Source organism: Eumetopias jubatus, unplaced genomic scaffold, assembly GCF_037043125.1.
Source record: "Eumetopias jubatus isolate StellerSeaLion01/CBP00866 unplaced genomic scaffold, mEumJub1_p1.0 scaffold_7, whole genome shotgun sequence".
Classification (NCBI taxonomy): Eukaryota; Metazoa; Chordata; class Mammalia; order Carnivora; family Otariidae; genus Eumetopias; species Eumetopias jubatus.
In genome coordinates this window covers 111919699-111934212 of record NW_028274813.1, presented here as the reverse complement: position 1 = coordinate 111934212, position 14514 = coordinate 111919699, and the positions used below count along the sequence as shown (strand labels likewise).

The following is a 14514-nucleotide window of genomic DNA, read 5'->3' as shown; positions in this document are numbered from 1 at the left end:
AACTGTTTTTCTCCTGCTGCTTTTAAGCTTGGCTTCATCTTGTTTGGGGCTGTCTGTGCTTCCTGGACCTGGCTGTCTGTTTCCTCCCCCAGGCTGGAGAAGTTTTCAGCTGTTATGTCTTCACATAGGCTTTCTGTCCCTTTTTCTCTTCTTCTGAGACCCCTATAATGCTAATGTTATTTTGCCTGATATTGTCCCAGAGGTTCCCTTCATCTCTCCTCATTTTTTTTTTCTTCTTCCTTCTTTTTGCTGTTCAGCTTGGATGGTTTCTACTACCTGCCTTCCAGAGCACTGATCCATTCTTCTGCATCCTCCAGTCTGCTGTTGATTCCCTCTCGTGTATTTTTCATTGCAGTTATTGCTCAGCTCTGATTAGTTCTTTTTATATTTTCTGTCTCTTTGTTGAAGTTTGCACTGAGTTCATCCACTCTCAAGTTCAGTGAACGTCTCTATGACCATTAATTACATTGAACTCTTTATCAGGTAGATTGCTTTTCTCTGTTTTATTTAGTTCTTTTTTCTGAGGTCTTTCTTGGAAACATATTTCTCCGTCTCATTTTGTCGGTCTCTCTGTTTGTTCCTACGTATTTGGTAGCTCATTCATATCTTCTGGTCTTGAAGGTGCTGGCCTTGTGTAGAAGGTATCCTTTGGGGCCCAGAAGTGCAGTCACCCCTGGTCAAGCAGAGGCACTTCTGGAGTGTCACCTGTGTGGGCTGCACATACCCATCTGTTGTGTCTGGGCTGCAAGTGCTGTAGGCACGTTGGTGGTTCGGTTTGCCTGGCTAGCTCAGAGGCTGTGGCTGCTGCAGGGGTACTGGTGGTTGGGGCTGGCCTGCCCCTTCCTGGGGCAGGAGTCACCTTGGAGAGGTGTGGTGGGGTAAGAACCACTTTGGAGGGGGTACCTGCCCGGGTGGGCAGGTTGGGCAGAGCAGGTCTACAGGGAAATGCAGGAGCAGGGTGAGCAGTGGTGGTGAAGTAGATAGAAAATGCTAGAACTTTTGTTTCCTAGTGTCAGGCCAGCTGGGCTGAAGGAGGGCAAAAAATGGTACCTGCTAATGCTTCTATTCACAGAGAAAGTTCCTGCAGATCCCTGTCCCTTCAGCACACATCCTAAAGTTAGTCAGATCTCTTCTGTGGCCCAGGTGCTTTTCAAACTGCTGCCTCTGCACTGGGTCTTGGCGTGAGTTAGATTCTGCGTAAGCCCTTTAGTAGTGAAGTGTCAATCTCCTATAACCCTCTTGTTCCCGTAGAGTTAAGCCCCACTGATTTTCAAAGCCAGACATTATAGAGTCTCCTCCTTCCGGTGCAGATCCCTAGGGCAGGGGGTGCCCAGTGTATGATTTGAACCCCTAACTCCTCAGGGAGGACCTCCACACCTGTGATATCCCTCCTGCTTGTGGGTCAGGACGCCAGGGGTTTGGATCCCGACCAGACTGTGTGTGTCTGTCACTTCTGCCCTTCTCAGTATGTCTTTTTCTTTATGTCTTTAATGTGGAAGAGTTGTTCTGCTAATCTTCAGGTTGTTCTCAGAGAGAGTTACTCTTTATGTTGTTGCAGCCTCAGTGTGTCTGTGGGAGGAGATGGACTCAGGATCTTTCCTCTCTGCAACTTCCCCTTGTGATCTTTTTTTTTCTTCGATCGGTTTGCTTAGAGTTTAATCAGTTTTACTGATCTTTTCAACAAATAATGACCTTTAGGTTTCATTGATTTTTCTCTTTTGTATTTCATTAGTTTTGTTCATGTTGTTTAACTTGCTCTTTTTCTAGTTTAAGGTAGAAGCTGAGGTCATTGATTTGAGACTTTATTTTCTGATTTAGGTGTTTAGTTTAGTGCTATAAATTTCCCCTTAAGTACTTCTTTAGCTGCATCCCACAGATTTTGATATATTATAGTTTTCTTTTCATTCAATTCAAAGCGCTTTCTAATAACCCTGTGATTTCTTGAGATGGGCTGTTAGCCCATCCGTGAACTATTTATAAGTGTATGAGCTCATTTCTAAATACTTGGGGGTGTTTCCAGATATCTTTCTGCTAATGATTTCTTTTTTTTTTAAGATTTTTATTTATTTATTTGAGAGAGAGATTGAGAGAATGAGTGGGAGGAGGGGCAGAGGGAGAAGCAGATTCCCTGCAGAGCAGGGAGCCCGATGAGGGACTCGATCCCAGGACCCCAGGATCATGACCTGAGCAGATGCTTAATCGACTGAGTCACCCAGGCGCCCTCTTTTAATGATTTCTATTTTAATTACATTGTGGTCAGAGAATATGCTTCTCTTGATCCTGTTAAATTTCATTAGTTTTGATAGAATATGGTCTATCTTAGTAAAGTTTTTTTTGTCTTTTTGGTTTTTTTTTTAAGATTTTATTTATCTGAGAGAGCATGGGTGCCAGGGAGAATAGGGGGAGGGGGAGGGCAGAGGAAGAGGGAGAATTATATTCTGTTGTTGGATGGACTATTTCATAAATGTCAGGCCAAGTTGGTTGGTAGTGTTGTTTAGGTCTTCTGTATTCTTACTGATTTTGTGTCTATTTGATCTATCAGTTATTGAGAGGCAAGTGTTAACATCCTCATCTATAGTATAGATTTATCTGTTCATTACAGTTCTGTAACTTTATGCTTCATGTATTTTTAAGCCCTGTCATTAAGTGTATACCTAACTATTTATGATTGCTGTATCCTCTTCATGAATTGACCTCTTTATCATTGCCAGGGATAAAGAAAATCATTTCATAATATTTGCTCTGAAATTTGTTTTGGTTACAGTTGCCATTGTAGCTTTCTTTTGATTAGCTTTAGTGTGAAATATCTTTTTCCATTTTTCTGTTTTAACCTATTGGTGTCTTTATATTAAAAATGTATTCCTTGGGCAGTGGGAGGATGGGCAAAATGGGTGAAGGGGAGTGGGAAGTACAGGCCTCCAGTTGTGGAATGAAAAGGTCATGGGAGTGAAAGGTACAGCAGAGGGAATTGTAGTCAGTGGTATTGTTACAGTGTTGGCAGCTACACCTGTGGTGAGCATAGGTAACATATAGACTTGTTGCATTGCTATATTGTACACTTGAAACTAATGTAACATTGTGTGTCAACTCTACTTCAATAAAAAATATAATAAATAAAATGTGTCCAGATAAAAACAACAACATACAAGTCTGTTGCAAAGTAAATAAAATGGTGACATAGATTTCATAATTAATAAATATATTTCTTGGAGGCAACATATATTTGGGGCTTTTTAATTCACCTTGACAGTCTCCTTTAATTGGGCTGTTGAGGCCATTTACACTTAATGTATTTGTTAATAGATTAGGTTTAAGGCTGACATCTTGCTCTTTGTTTTCTTTTTGTCCCACCTCTTTATCTTCCCTTTTTCCTCTTTTTCTGCACTCTTTTGAATTATTTTCTATGCTTTCATATTATCTTCTGGCTTATTAGCTATAATTCTTTGTTATTTTAGTGGTTGCTTTAAGATTTATAGTGTACGTTTTTAGCCATCACGATCTGCTGTCAGTGATATCATACCTAATGTATAATCTAAGGACTTTATAATAAATAGGTGCTTCCATTTCTCTTCTCTGGTCTTTAGTGTTGTTGTCATATGGTTTACTTCCGTGTATATTATAAACCTCATCCTGTGTTGTTAATATTGCTCTTTAAACAGTTGATTATCTTTTAAAAAGATTTAAATAATAAAAAGATCTTATATACTTATCCAGAGTTACCTTTTCTGGTGCTCCTCATTCCTTTGTTTAGATCCTTATTTCCATCTGGTATCATTTAAGTTGTGCCTGAAGGATTTCTTTTAACCTTTCTTATAGTGCAGGTCTAATGATGATGAACTCTTTCAGATTTTGTGTATCTGGAAACAATCCTTTAAGGTAATTTGATGTGGCATTTGTAGGTCTTACTCAGTTTGGTTTTTTTCCTGTTAGGGACCACTGTCCTTTATTGTGTCCAAATGTTGCAAAAACCATTGTTTCATATATTTTGTCTATTTTTGTTGTTTTGGGCAGGAGGGTAAATTTGGCCTCTGATCTCTCATCTTGGAGGCTGAAGTTCTGTCCAGGAATTAGAGAAAAGAAGTAAAGTTGTAGCTGTACAAGCAAGCAGTTAATTAGCGAGTAAAATGCCTTTTGAAGTTTCTGGGTGGGGCATATTAAATCTGAAGTGGTGTTGATCACCTCTGTGGACTTTCCTTTACGTCCCTGTCCAAGCCCTCATTGTTTGGTGGTTTTGAGCACGTTGGCCTGGCTGTGAGAGGGGTCCAGAGCTGGCCTGGCAGGAGCAGCAGTAGATATGAAATGACTTCTAGAAGGAATATCCAGGGAGAGTCCCAGGTTGGAGTTGAAGAAAAGGTTTAAGGAAAGTTTCAGAGCATCTGCCTCCCAACTTGCTGAATTGAAGTGGTCTTTAATTCCCATCTCTGGAAGGCTATCCTGCTCACATAACAGCCAAATATAATAGGGAGCCCGATCCCCCAAATTAGGTCCTCTGATTAGAGGGCCATATTATGATTCTGAGGCCCTTTTCTATACTGTATAAAATTCAAACAGAATTGTTTTCATCGGGCAGCTCTGAGTAGACAACATGCTGTATCTGTTTGCCTACATAGGATGAGTGAGTAAAGAAAAGAAAGTGGGGGTGGGGTGTGTCTTAGTTTGCTTCGACAGCCATAACAGAATGCCATAGGCTGGGCGGCTTCAACAGAAATTTATTCTGTCCCAAGTCTGAGGCTGGCAAGTCCAAGGTCAAGGTTCCAACAGGGTCCAGTTTCTGGTGAGGGCTTCTTTCCTGGCTTGCAGCTACCTTCTGGTGTGTCCTCACATGGCCTTTCTTCAGTGGGTATGTTGGAAAGAGAGAGATCTAGCTCTCCCTTCTCCTTTTCTTATGAGGCCACCAATCCGCCTGGATTAGGACCGTACCCATATGACCTCATTTGACCTTAATTACCTCCTAAAAGCCCTATCTCCAAATACTGTCACATCGCAGTTAGGCTTCAACACAGGAATGTGGAGGACACAAACATTCAGTCACTTACAGAGCGTATGAGAGTCCACAGCTACGTGGGTATCTAACAGGTGTGACTGGGGTCCTTTGTCAGCCCCTCATTTCTGGTGGCCATTCCCTCCAGAGGCCCAAGCCCTGGTTGCTAGCCCCTCTGCTACATAACCTCCAAACCAAAAGCTTTTAAAATTAGATTTGGATTCCAGTTTTTTGTTGAAATGAATAGAAGTGGCCTGGATGTCCCTGTTGGTTACTGTATAGATTCTATGGGAAAAGGGACAGATCTCCTAATAGATTTCTTCTATCTTATCTCCAGGTTCTTCTTTGCGGTCCGGTTGGTCCAAAGCTGCATGAACTTCTTGATGATAATGTATTTGTTCCACCAGAGTCGTTGCAGGAAGTGGATGAGTTCCACCTTATTTTAGAATATCAAGCAGGTGAGAGAAATGAGTAAGTCATGGTGTGAGACTGTACAGGGGATTATGTGTTGTCCGACTGGGGTGTGACTGTGCTCAAAATTGATCTTTGTAAGTTGGCAGGACCCTTTCTTGCCTTACGAAGATTGCCTGACCTCTTGGTTCTGCTGAGCTGATGCCATTATCTCGAGAACAGAGAGTATTATAACACTGAAGAAAATTCCCAGATCTACAAACAGAACTGACCTGAACCCAAGAGAAATTAGGCTGTAGGAAAACTGGCATCTTGAATAAAAATGAAAATGTTTTAAACACACATATTCCAAGTTTTTCTTTATTACTAAAGAAAGAGAAGGGCAGGTAACATCTGTACAACACTGTGCTGGATTCTACCCTAGGCTTTTCTGGCCAACTGTTCCAAGCTGTTAGGGTGGATTCCAGGCCTCTGGCAAACTTCCTTTGAAGCCTTTTATTTTCCCTTGGGTGTGGAAGTGTTTGTATTTAGCAACACTTTACATTATTTCCCATTATATAACATTCCAGTGTTCATCAGTCCAAATCCAGCCCATCCGGCGTCACTCCCAGTAGACTTTGTGTGTCACAGAGACTACAGTTCTGACTCTTACAGAATCCTAAATACCGAAACATATTTTAACTCTGTTTATTTAATCTGCATATTTGCTGTTGTCTCTTTCCTCTGCTCAGAACTCAGACTCTTGAATTTCTGACTCAACACATCATTAACTCAAGTTAAAGACTCAAGCATCTAAACAGACTAATTGGTCCCTTAAAGCACTACTTTAATAGGCTTCAGTGAACTGCTTCCAAGTCGATTAAGAGAACCTCACCTACTAGAGTAATTAATGTGAGATAGAAAATAGAGTGCTTCTTGAAAATTATGTTTTTCTCCATGTGCAGAAAAGGAATTGTTTGTCTCTGGTTCTCTTTTGGGTGCTTCTTGGAATCAGGAAGTTAGGAAGGGCTAGGCCTGGATGTTATGGACAGAAGGTTGCAGTAGGCAGTTCACATTTAATTATACGCAAGTTTTGAGTTTCTCAGAAACTCAGAATAGATAGTTCTTACTGCCTGAAGATTGTGGCAAGGGCTTAGAGGTACTGGGAGCTCCTTCAGTGAAAGGCATGAACCAGACTGTTGACAGGAAGGGTCTAGAGGAGCTAAAGATGTGCCTTGGAGGTGCTGCTGCTGCCAGTTCCAGATTCCTCTCCCTTGCACCCTGCTGGTGCTCACCTCATGACCTGGGGACCTTCCTGGTTCCTATCAGCTTCCCTGGTGACTGCAGGGTGGAGAGACTGCTCTCTTCAACCAGATTTTGCTGTTGGATTTGACCGCTGTGCCTCGTGTGGAGGTAAGCAGACGGCACAGCTTATCTTGAAAGGAGACTGTCTCCATCCTGGGGTTTCTAAACCCCACACTTTAGTTTTTCTTTTCTATATGCCTTATTTTGTTAGTACAAAGCAGGGCCTCCCATGAAACTTTATGGGAAGTTAAATTTTCACTGACCCTTGGAGGGAAGCTAGTCTGGTGGCAGAAGCCCTCGGATCACTTGTCTTCACAGAAATCCATCTCCAGCTTCTCTCATATTTAGTTGAATAAATTCCCAAAGAGGATTTGTCACCGATGGTTTCCTCCTTTTCCCCTGCCGGACTTGCCCAGAGAAGCTTGTTTTCAGGCTTTGGGCCGGGGACCCACTGAGTCACACATAGGTGTTGCTTACCTAGTGGCCGAAGGCAGGACGGTAAATTGAGAGAAGGGATCGCTCAGAGAAACGCATTCTGAGCTCTGTGAGAACAGGGGGCCATTGGGGTTCCAGGCTCGCCCTGTCTGCATTCCATTCGGTTTGCTTCTCAGGCCGTTCCGTCAGTCCTATGTCCTCTGGGAACAGCCAGGGAGCAGCTCTCCACTTCCCTCCTCGTCTTTGCCTCACAGAGGCCTATTTATTTTGCCTCTCCCACTCTTTCCCTGAGGAAATTCGTTTACTCTGAATGCCGTGTGGCTCTCCTGGGTAAGTTAGGCGGTGCTTCTCAGCAGCTTCAATCCAGAAGGGGCAGCCCCAGGCCTTGCCCTCAGGAGGATTCTGATGTGGGTTTCTCCCCTTGTGCAGAGTCTTGTCAGTGGGGAAGATGTCGGATTTGGAGTCATACCCATATTCTTTGTTGTCACAGGCCATCGAAGTCCTCAATCTTTCCTCTCCTTCGCTTGTTCTTTGCTCATTCATTTGTTCACACGCTGTATGCAGGGGCGGTGTGAGGCAGGACAAGCTGGTGACAGAACGCGTGGGCCCTGCGCTCAGCTCACAGCTCACTGCAGGGCATGGGCTCTCGAGCAGATGATTACAAAATCATGTGCCCTATCCTTGAGAGGTACCAGCAGTGGCCCAGGGGAGGAAGCAGCTCAATCTACTGGGGTTGGCAGAGTTAGGGAAGGCTTTGCAGGGGAGGTCACCCTTGCTTTGGGTCTTTGGAGATAAAACAGGGTCCGAGTGTTGCACTCAGCTGTGTGGACCATTATTGGGTGTTTTCTTTGGACAAATGATAAGACGTGGACCAGGAATTAAAGGACTGTGTTGGTGTAACTGACATAACCCATTGTGTTGGGGTTTAATAAATAGGAAATTTACTTCTTCTTTCTTCTTTCATAGATTTTTCTTCTTTCATAGATTTTTATATAAATGATCCACATATAAAATGTTTTTCAGAGGAATGGATTCAGTAAAGCTGAACTCACAGTAAAGGAAAGATGGGCTCTGCCAACCTTGACACTCCGGAGTAAGCCCCGTATGGGCTCGCACACTCCCCGTGGAGAGGCAAGGCTTCTGTTTGGAGAGGCCTGTTTTAAGGAGGAGGAAGCGGTTTGCTGACAACAGTTAGCACATCAGCCTGCAGTATGAGGAAACCCTCTGCTGTGGTTTGCCTTCGGGAAAAGCTTTCTGAAGGAATGTCCAGTAACTGATAGAAACCAGTGAAAAACGAGCTTTTGGTGTATGAATTCTAATTTTGTAAATGAGATGAATACTTGGAGGGAAAGCTGTAGAAACCCAGCTCCTAAATCCTTGCCCCTGAGTCTCCGGAAGCGCCTTCATGCTGGTTGCGGGGGCAGGAGGGATCATTTAGGAATTGCCTGAAGCACTTACAGAGCCCAGGTGGCCCTTGTGCTGACTGAGTTTCAAGATTTGCTGCCAAGCCTTGGGAGGAGAAAGAGTGGTGCGGCTTCACCAAGGGAACCCGGGGGAGGCCTCTGTCTCTTGCCCTCCTTTCGGACTCCCAGCCATAGCACACGCCTCTCAAATGCTTGGCCGCTGTGGGGTCTGCGTGGGTAGTTCTCCACCCACGTGCACATCAGGATCTCCAGCGGTGGGCCCCACCGCGTGCACATCCAAAACTCAGCTCCTCAGGAGATTCTGACGCAGGGCCTGTGGGGAGAGCCACTCCTGTGGTGGGCACAGATCCCAAACTGCTCCCCCCACCAGAAGACCCAGCCAGGGGTGCACCTCGCCTCCCTCGGCTTGGATCAGTTGAGCAGATGCTGAGTGGGCTCTCTCTGCAGGGCCTGTGACAGGTACTTTGAGAATCAAGAGACGTATAATGTTCCCTTCAAAGAGCTGGCATTCTGTTTGGGGAGATGGGGCACAGTTGTGTGACAAGTTAAGTAATGGTGTAAGTTTGAATACTCATTCAGAACTGTAGAAGAGCTAGCTCAAAGTAAAATGATACTCCCCAAACCATGAGAAGGGAAACCTCTGGGGATGCTCAAAGCAGTGAAAGTGCACCTCAGGCTGGAGCAGTCAGCAGCCACTTAGGGAGGAAGTAACGCTTGAACTTGGTCTTGAGCAGTCATTATTCCAAAGCAGCTTGCTCGGAGGAGGCTAGAGCAGCCAGACGTTACCTTTTGGAGCAAGTGCCGGGAAACCACCAGCGGGCAGCAGGGAGGAGGGGCTGCAGTCAGCTTCCTTCCATGGGGCTCGGCTGCGTGAGAGATGCTCGAGGCCCGGCTGTGAGGCGGGAAGTGCTTCGTGTTCCGTATGCAGGGACGTGCACACTGTGTACTGGATGCTGGTGTTTGGAAGTCGTGCTACTGCTCCATAACGGGGAAGGGGCACAGGCGTCCTGTGTGTGAGAGCTCGGTGGGCAGGACAGCTCTCCTGGGACTAATCGGCAGCCCCTTGACAAAGGCATAGAGCGCCCATGCTGTGTTTGTTGTGTTGTTGGGTTGGGGTTGGGGTCCGGTTGATTTGTTTCTTTACTGACCGCCGTCCCGGATGCAGTGCCATGCTTGTCTAGGCCACTGTCGTTGGGCTCCACTCAGCCGGAAGCCAGCCTGCCCGGAGCCAGGGCTCCAGTGAGGCCCCTCCCGCCCCCACAGCCAGGAGACTTAAAGCCTCTTCCTTTTCTTCCCACTGTGCTGACTGGGCTTTTCTAGGGGAGGAGTGGGGCTGGTTAAAAGCTCCGCATGCCAACCGATTCATCTTCTCCCACGACCTCTCCAACGGGGCCATGAATATGCTGGAGGTGTTTGTGGCTAGCCTGGAGGAGTTCCAGCCAGACCTGGTGGTCCTCTCTGGATTGCACATGATGGAGGGACAGAGCAAGGAGCTCCAGAGGAAGAGGCTCTTGGAGGTAATAGCACCGTCACAGAATCTCACGGGTCTCGGCTAGCGTTGGTCCTCAGGTTCCCACTGTTCACGGCCTCCGCAGCTCGTGCTGCCTGGTCCTTGGTCCTGGCCTCCCCGGGACGATGGGTGGCAGCCCCAGCAGGGCACGGCAGAACGTCCTCTCGCCTGAGCCCCTGCGCCCTGCGCTGCGCCGCAGTGTGTGTGTGGTCTGCGGCCTCCGGGTCGTCTCCTCACATCGGCTGTGCGGCGGTTCCTCGGGGTAGGCCCCCAGCAGGAGGCCGCTCCCTGAGCACACGGGCGGTTCTTGGTCCCCAAAGGGTCGGACCCCGGCGCCTCCCTATCGGCAAGAGCGCGTCCCTCGTCTGGAGGCTGTGGTGACCCCCGGGGCTTAGAGCTTGCATCATGATGCAAAAAAGGCTGTGACCAGAGGCACCGCCTCCCGGCTTTGACCCTTTCTTGCCTCTTGCGTGAGTTCTGTTTCTAATGGCACCACTGCGCTCTTCTCTTGGCAGGTTGTGACCTCCATTTCTGACATCCCCACTGGTATTCCAGTTCACCTCGAGCTGGCCAGTATGACCAACAAGGAGTTCATGAGGAGCATCGTGCATCAGGTAACCACAGCAGCAGTACGTGGGGCCTTCTGTGGCCCTCACCCACCTGTCCGGTGGGGCTAGCTCTTGGGGCTCAGGGGCCAGCTCACTGAGGTGTGGATGTTCTGTCACTCAGACCTGGGTCCATGAAGATCCAAATAAGGAGCCAGAGTCGTTCTGGAACAGGATCTCCTACTAGGTTAGCAATACGGCAGCATCACTGATGGATTTGTGGGTCCTGTTTCTCCTGGAATGGAGAAGTTGGACGTGAATGGTTTTTGTGGTAGAACCCAAAGGAGAAAACAGCCCAGCTCAGCTGCTTTCAGTTGAACTTCCAGAAGCTCAGAGGAGAGGAACTTTGGGGGAGCTTCACTCCCTCACCACCAGGCACCAAGGTGTTCGACTCGTGCCTCCGGTCGGCAGCAGGGATTAGACCCTGGAGTGCGGTGCTTCAGAGCACAGACTTCGGAAGCCAGGGTTGGCGTGCCCGCCTTGCTGCTCTCTAGGTTTGTGAACTTAGCCTAGTTACAGAACCTTTTATTATTATTTAACCTTTTTAATGGGTGATATATTCATATGGTTCGAACCCCAATAATACCAAGATACATAGTGAAGTCTCCCTCCCACCACCTGTACCCACTGTTAGGAATCTTCTTGGTTTCATCCTTATGCCTCCAGAGTCACCGTATAAATAGAAGCAGACGTGGGGATATATCCTTCATGTTTGGTCCCTTTTACCCCAAAAGATAGCACCATGTATGGAATATGGACTGTTCTGCACTTTGCTTCTTCTCACTGACTGGATTTTGGAGGCCTTTTCTCCGTCATCACTGGGGAGCATGCTGTCTTTTCATAGCCAGGCAATGAAAGGGAGCGTGTGGGGTCCCCAGGTTATTCACCCTGCACCGTATCGGTGGGCATCTTGGTTTCTTGTCCTTTGCTATCCCAGACAGTGGTGCAGCAGAGAACCTGGTATAGGACTTTTCATCTCCCCGTGAGCAGGTACATATGTCTGATGAATTTGCAGAAGCACAGTGCTCGGTGAGGCAGAAAAGGCCCTTGTGGGTGTAATGCTGCCAAGGTGCCTTCCACGGAGCTATCCCCACTCACCCCCGCTAGAACTCTTTACAGATGCTCATTTCCTCATGTCCTTGCCACCAGAACGTGATTAGAAACATACATTCTTTGACCAGTCTGACAGGTGAAAAATATTTGAGAATAACTGTGGGTTTTAATAGACTTTACTTTTTAGGGCAGTTTCAAGTTTGTAGCAAAAGTGAGTAGCATGTGGCGAGTTCCCAAATACCACGTGCAGTCGCCGCCCACACGCCGTGGTTTACGTCGGCATTCACACTTGGTGTTTCTCAGTAGAGGTTTCAATTTGCATTTCTCCTTTAAGGTTATCTTTCCGCTTTTTAAAAAAGCCATGTTTATTTCGTTTTCTGTGTATCTATTTAACCTTTCTGAGCCTCAGGCCCCTTATCTGGGAAATGGAGGCGATTCCTCCTTCTGAGAGGGTTATGGTAAGAACTGAATGAAATAAAGCCACCCGCTCAGGGCCTGGCACAGCACATGCCATACGTGGAAGTGCAAAGGTACAGGCCACCGGTTTTTAAATAATAAACGCGTGCATGCATACACCCACACGTACCCCTTCCCCTCTCCCTCCAGGGGCTCCTCATTCACCGTGTGTGCAGTTCTCTGGCTCCGCCAGGTCAGAGATAGATCGACACAGTGGTTCCTTTAAGACTAAAACCGTCTCAGCAGCTCCTGTTCAGTGCCCTTTGCACACTATTATTACTCAATACGGCCTTCCCTAACCCACAGCTGCTTAAAAAGCTTAGCTCTAACAGGAGACCTTTCTCCCTGCTTCTTGGGGTTGTGTACACGGAACCATGGGACCCTGTGTGCCACAGGGCCTTCTCTGTTTCACTGGCACGGCACCTGCTGCACCCACCAGTAGGCAGAGGGGCTGCTGTGCGTGCAAAGTCTCGAGCGAGGTACCATGGACGGAAATAGGAAGCAGGTGCCCCTCTGCCCTTTGTCTAAGTGAATATAGCAGAAGTGTCACTACAACAGTGTCACTGCCACTTTCTGGGTTTATCCCAAGTGATAATGAAGGTGCGGTTAGAGGTGTCATGGCCAAAGCAGTCGTCTGTGACCTTCCCTTCCCCAGCATGTGCTTCCGGGGCAGGGAGTCTCGTGGGAAGGAAGAGAGATGCTGTACGGCCTGCCTTCCCCAGACCATAGTCATGGGCTGTGTCCTCGGGTCTCTTAGGAGCTGGGTTTCCCATCAGAAAGAGACCTCCATTGTGTTTCTGTTAGCAGGTCTTTCCTGCGGTGACTTCCCTGGGCCTGAATGAACAGGAGCTGCTTTTCCTCAGCCAGGCGGCATCGGGACCTCACTCCTCTCTCTCTTCCTGGAATGGCGTCCCCGACGTGGGCATGGTCAGTGATATCCTCTTTTGGATCTTGAAGGAACATGGGAGGAGTAAAAGCAGAGCCTCAGACCTCACCAGGATCCACTTCCACACGCTGGTGTACCACATCCTGGCAACTGTCGACGGACACTGGGCCAACCAGCTGGCGGCTGTGGCCGCAGGAGCGCGTGTGGCCGGGACGCAGGCCTGCGCCATGGAAGCCATAGACGCCAACCGCGTGTCCCTGCGGGCACCCCACGAATTCATGACTTCCCATTCGGAGGTGGGCTCGAGGATCGTGATAAACCCCAACGAGCCAGTAGCAGAGTGGCACAGGGAGGGAATATCCTTCCACTTCACACCAGTCCTGGTGTGTAAAGATCCCATTCGAACGGTGGGCCTTGGAGATGCCATTTCCTCTGAAGGCCTCTTCTATTCCGAAGTCGCCCTCACTCCTAGGAAGTAATTTTTCTGAAGGAGAGCTACCCAATTTAAGAATTACAGGAAAAATAGGATGGAGGCGTGTCAAAAGTTTCTAGATCTAATTGAAAGATAGATAGCCAAAGAAACAACAGATTCAACTGTACCAGATACATTCCAGCCTGTTGACGATTACACAGAAACATTTCAGGTTTTCCTCAGAATTTAGCTATCTACTAACGAGACTGGATTTTTGGTTTTTTTTATGTTGTGTGTTTTACTGGGGTAAAACTTGATTCCCATGTCCCCATTTTATGCAAGGTTGTCAGGTGTCTCAGGCCAGACCGCGCCGTGGAGAGCATGTCGGCTGGGGAAAGCGCTTCCCCTGGCACCCGGTGCAGAAGCACCTGCTCAGCCTCCCGTCTCCAGGGAAGCCTGGCGCCAGGGTCTCGTGCCCTCTCCGCTCCGCGCTCGTGGGTAGGATCATGGTTTCCATTCAGTGTTACAATGAAAATACTTAATGAGCACCGCTTCTGAGTCTTCTCTCGAACTTAAGATAGCCACAAGTCAGGACAAAACAATCACCCCTGTGCTTCATAGTCACCGCTGAGGCCGGGAGCCTCATGCAGCCTTTGACGGAGGCCTTCCAGAAGCCTGGCTTGCCTGCCAGGTGGCCTTGGGGGCTGCTGGGCTCCGCCTTCTGCCCTGGCTCCCGGGGTTGTGGGATGGCTGCTCAGAGCCCACCGTGCCTGGGCCCAGTCCCAGCTGCCAGGTCTGGATACGCCTTCCACAGTGGAAGACCGATCGTGGTTCACTCCAATCCTCGAAGGAATTTGCTTTTACAACTGGAATACGCTTCTGTGTGTGTAACATCATGTTTGTTTTACATTGACACACCACATCCATTAAAAAGTTGTACCTCATCAGAGCCCCAGAATCATGAATAAATCTGTCCTGTTATGTATTTATTTTTTTATAAGTCAGGGAGACTTCTGTGTGCTTTTAAATATATTAAAAAAAATTTACATTTCAGGAA

The 14514-nt window shown here is 47.5% G+C and overlaps 1 protein-coding gene across 2 annotated transcripts in view; it reads left to right on the top strand.

Annotated features, from left to right (window-relative positions):
- ADPGK (ADP dependent glucokinase) overlaps positions 1 to 14514 on the top strand; it is a 32020-nt gene extending 17506 nt beyond the window's left edge. Inside the window, exons 4-7 of one of the 2 annotated variants that reach the window (XM_028100445.2) lie at positions 5319 to 5439; positions 9856 to 10052; positions 10561 to 10659; positions 12967 to 14514. In XM_028100445.2, the coding sequence (XP_027956246.1) occupies positions 5319 to 5439; positions 9856 to 10052; positions 10561 to 10659; positions 12967 to 13524 (975 nt within the window). In that variant the 3' untranslated portion in view covers positions 13525 to 14514. Of the gene's footprint in view, positions 1 to 5318; positions 5440 to 9855; positions 10053 to 10560; positions 10660 to 12963 lie in introns of both variants that reach the window. The other variant, XM_028100444.2, reaches the window with a different exon arrangement.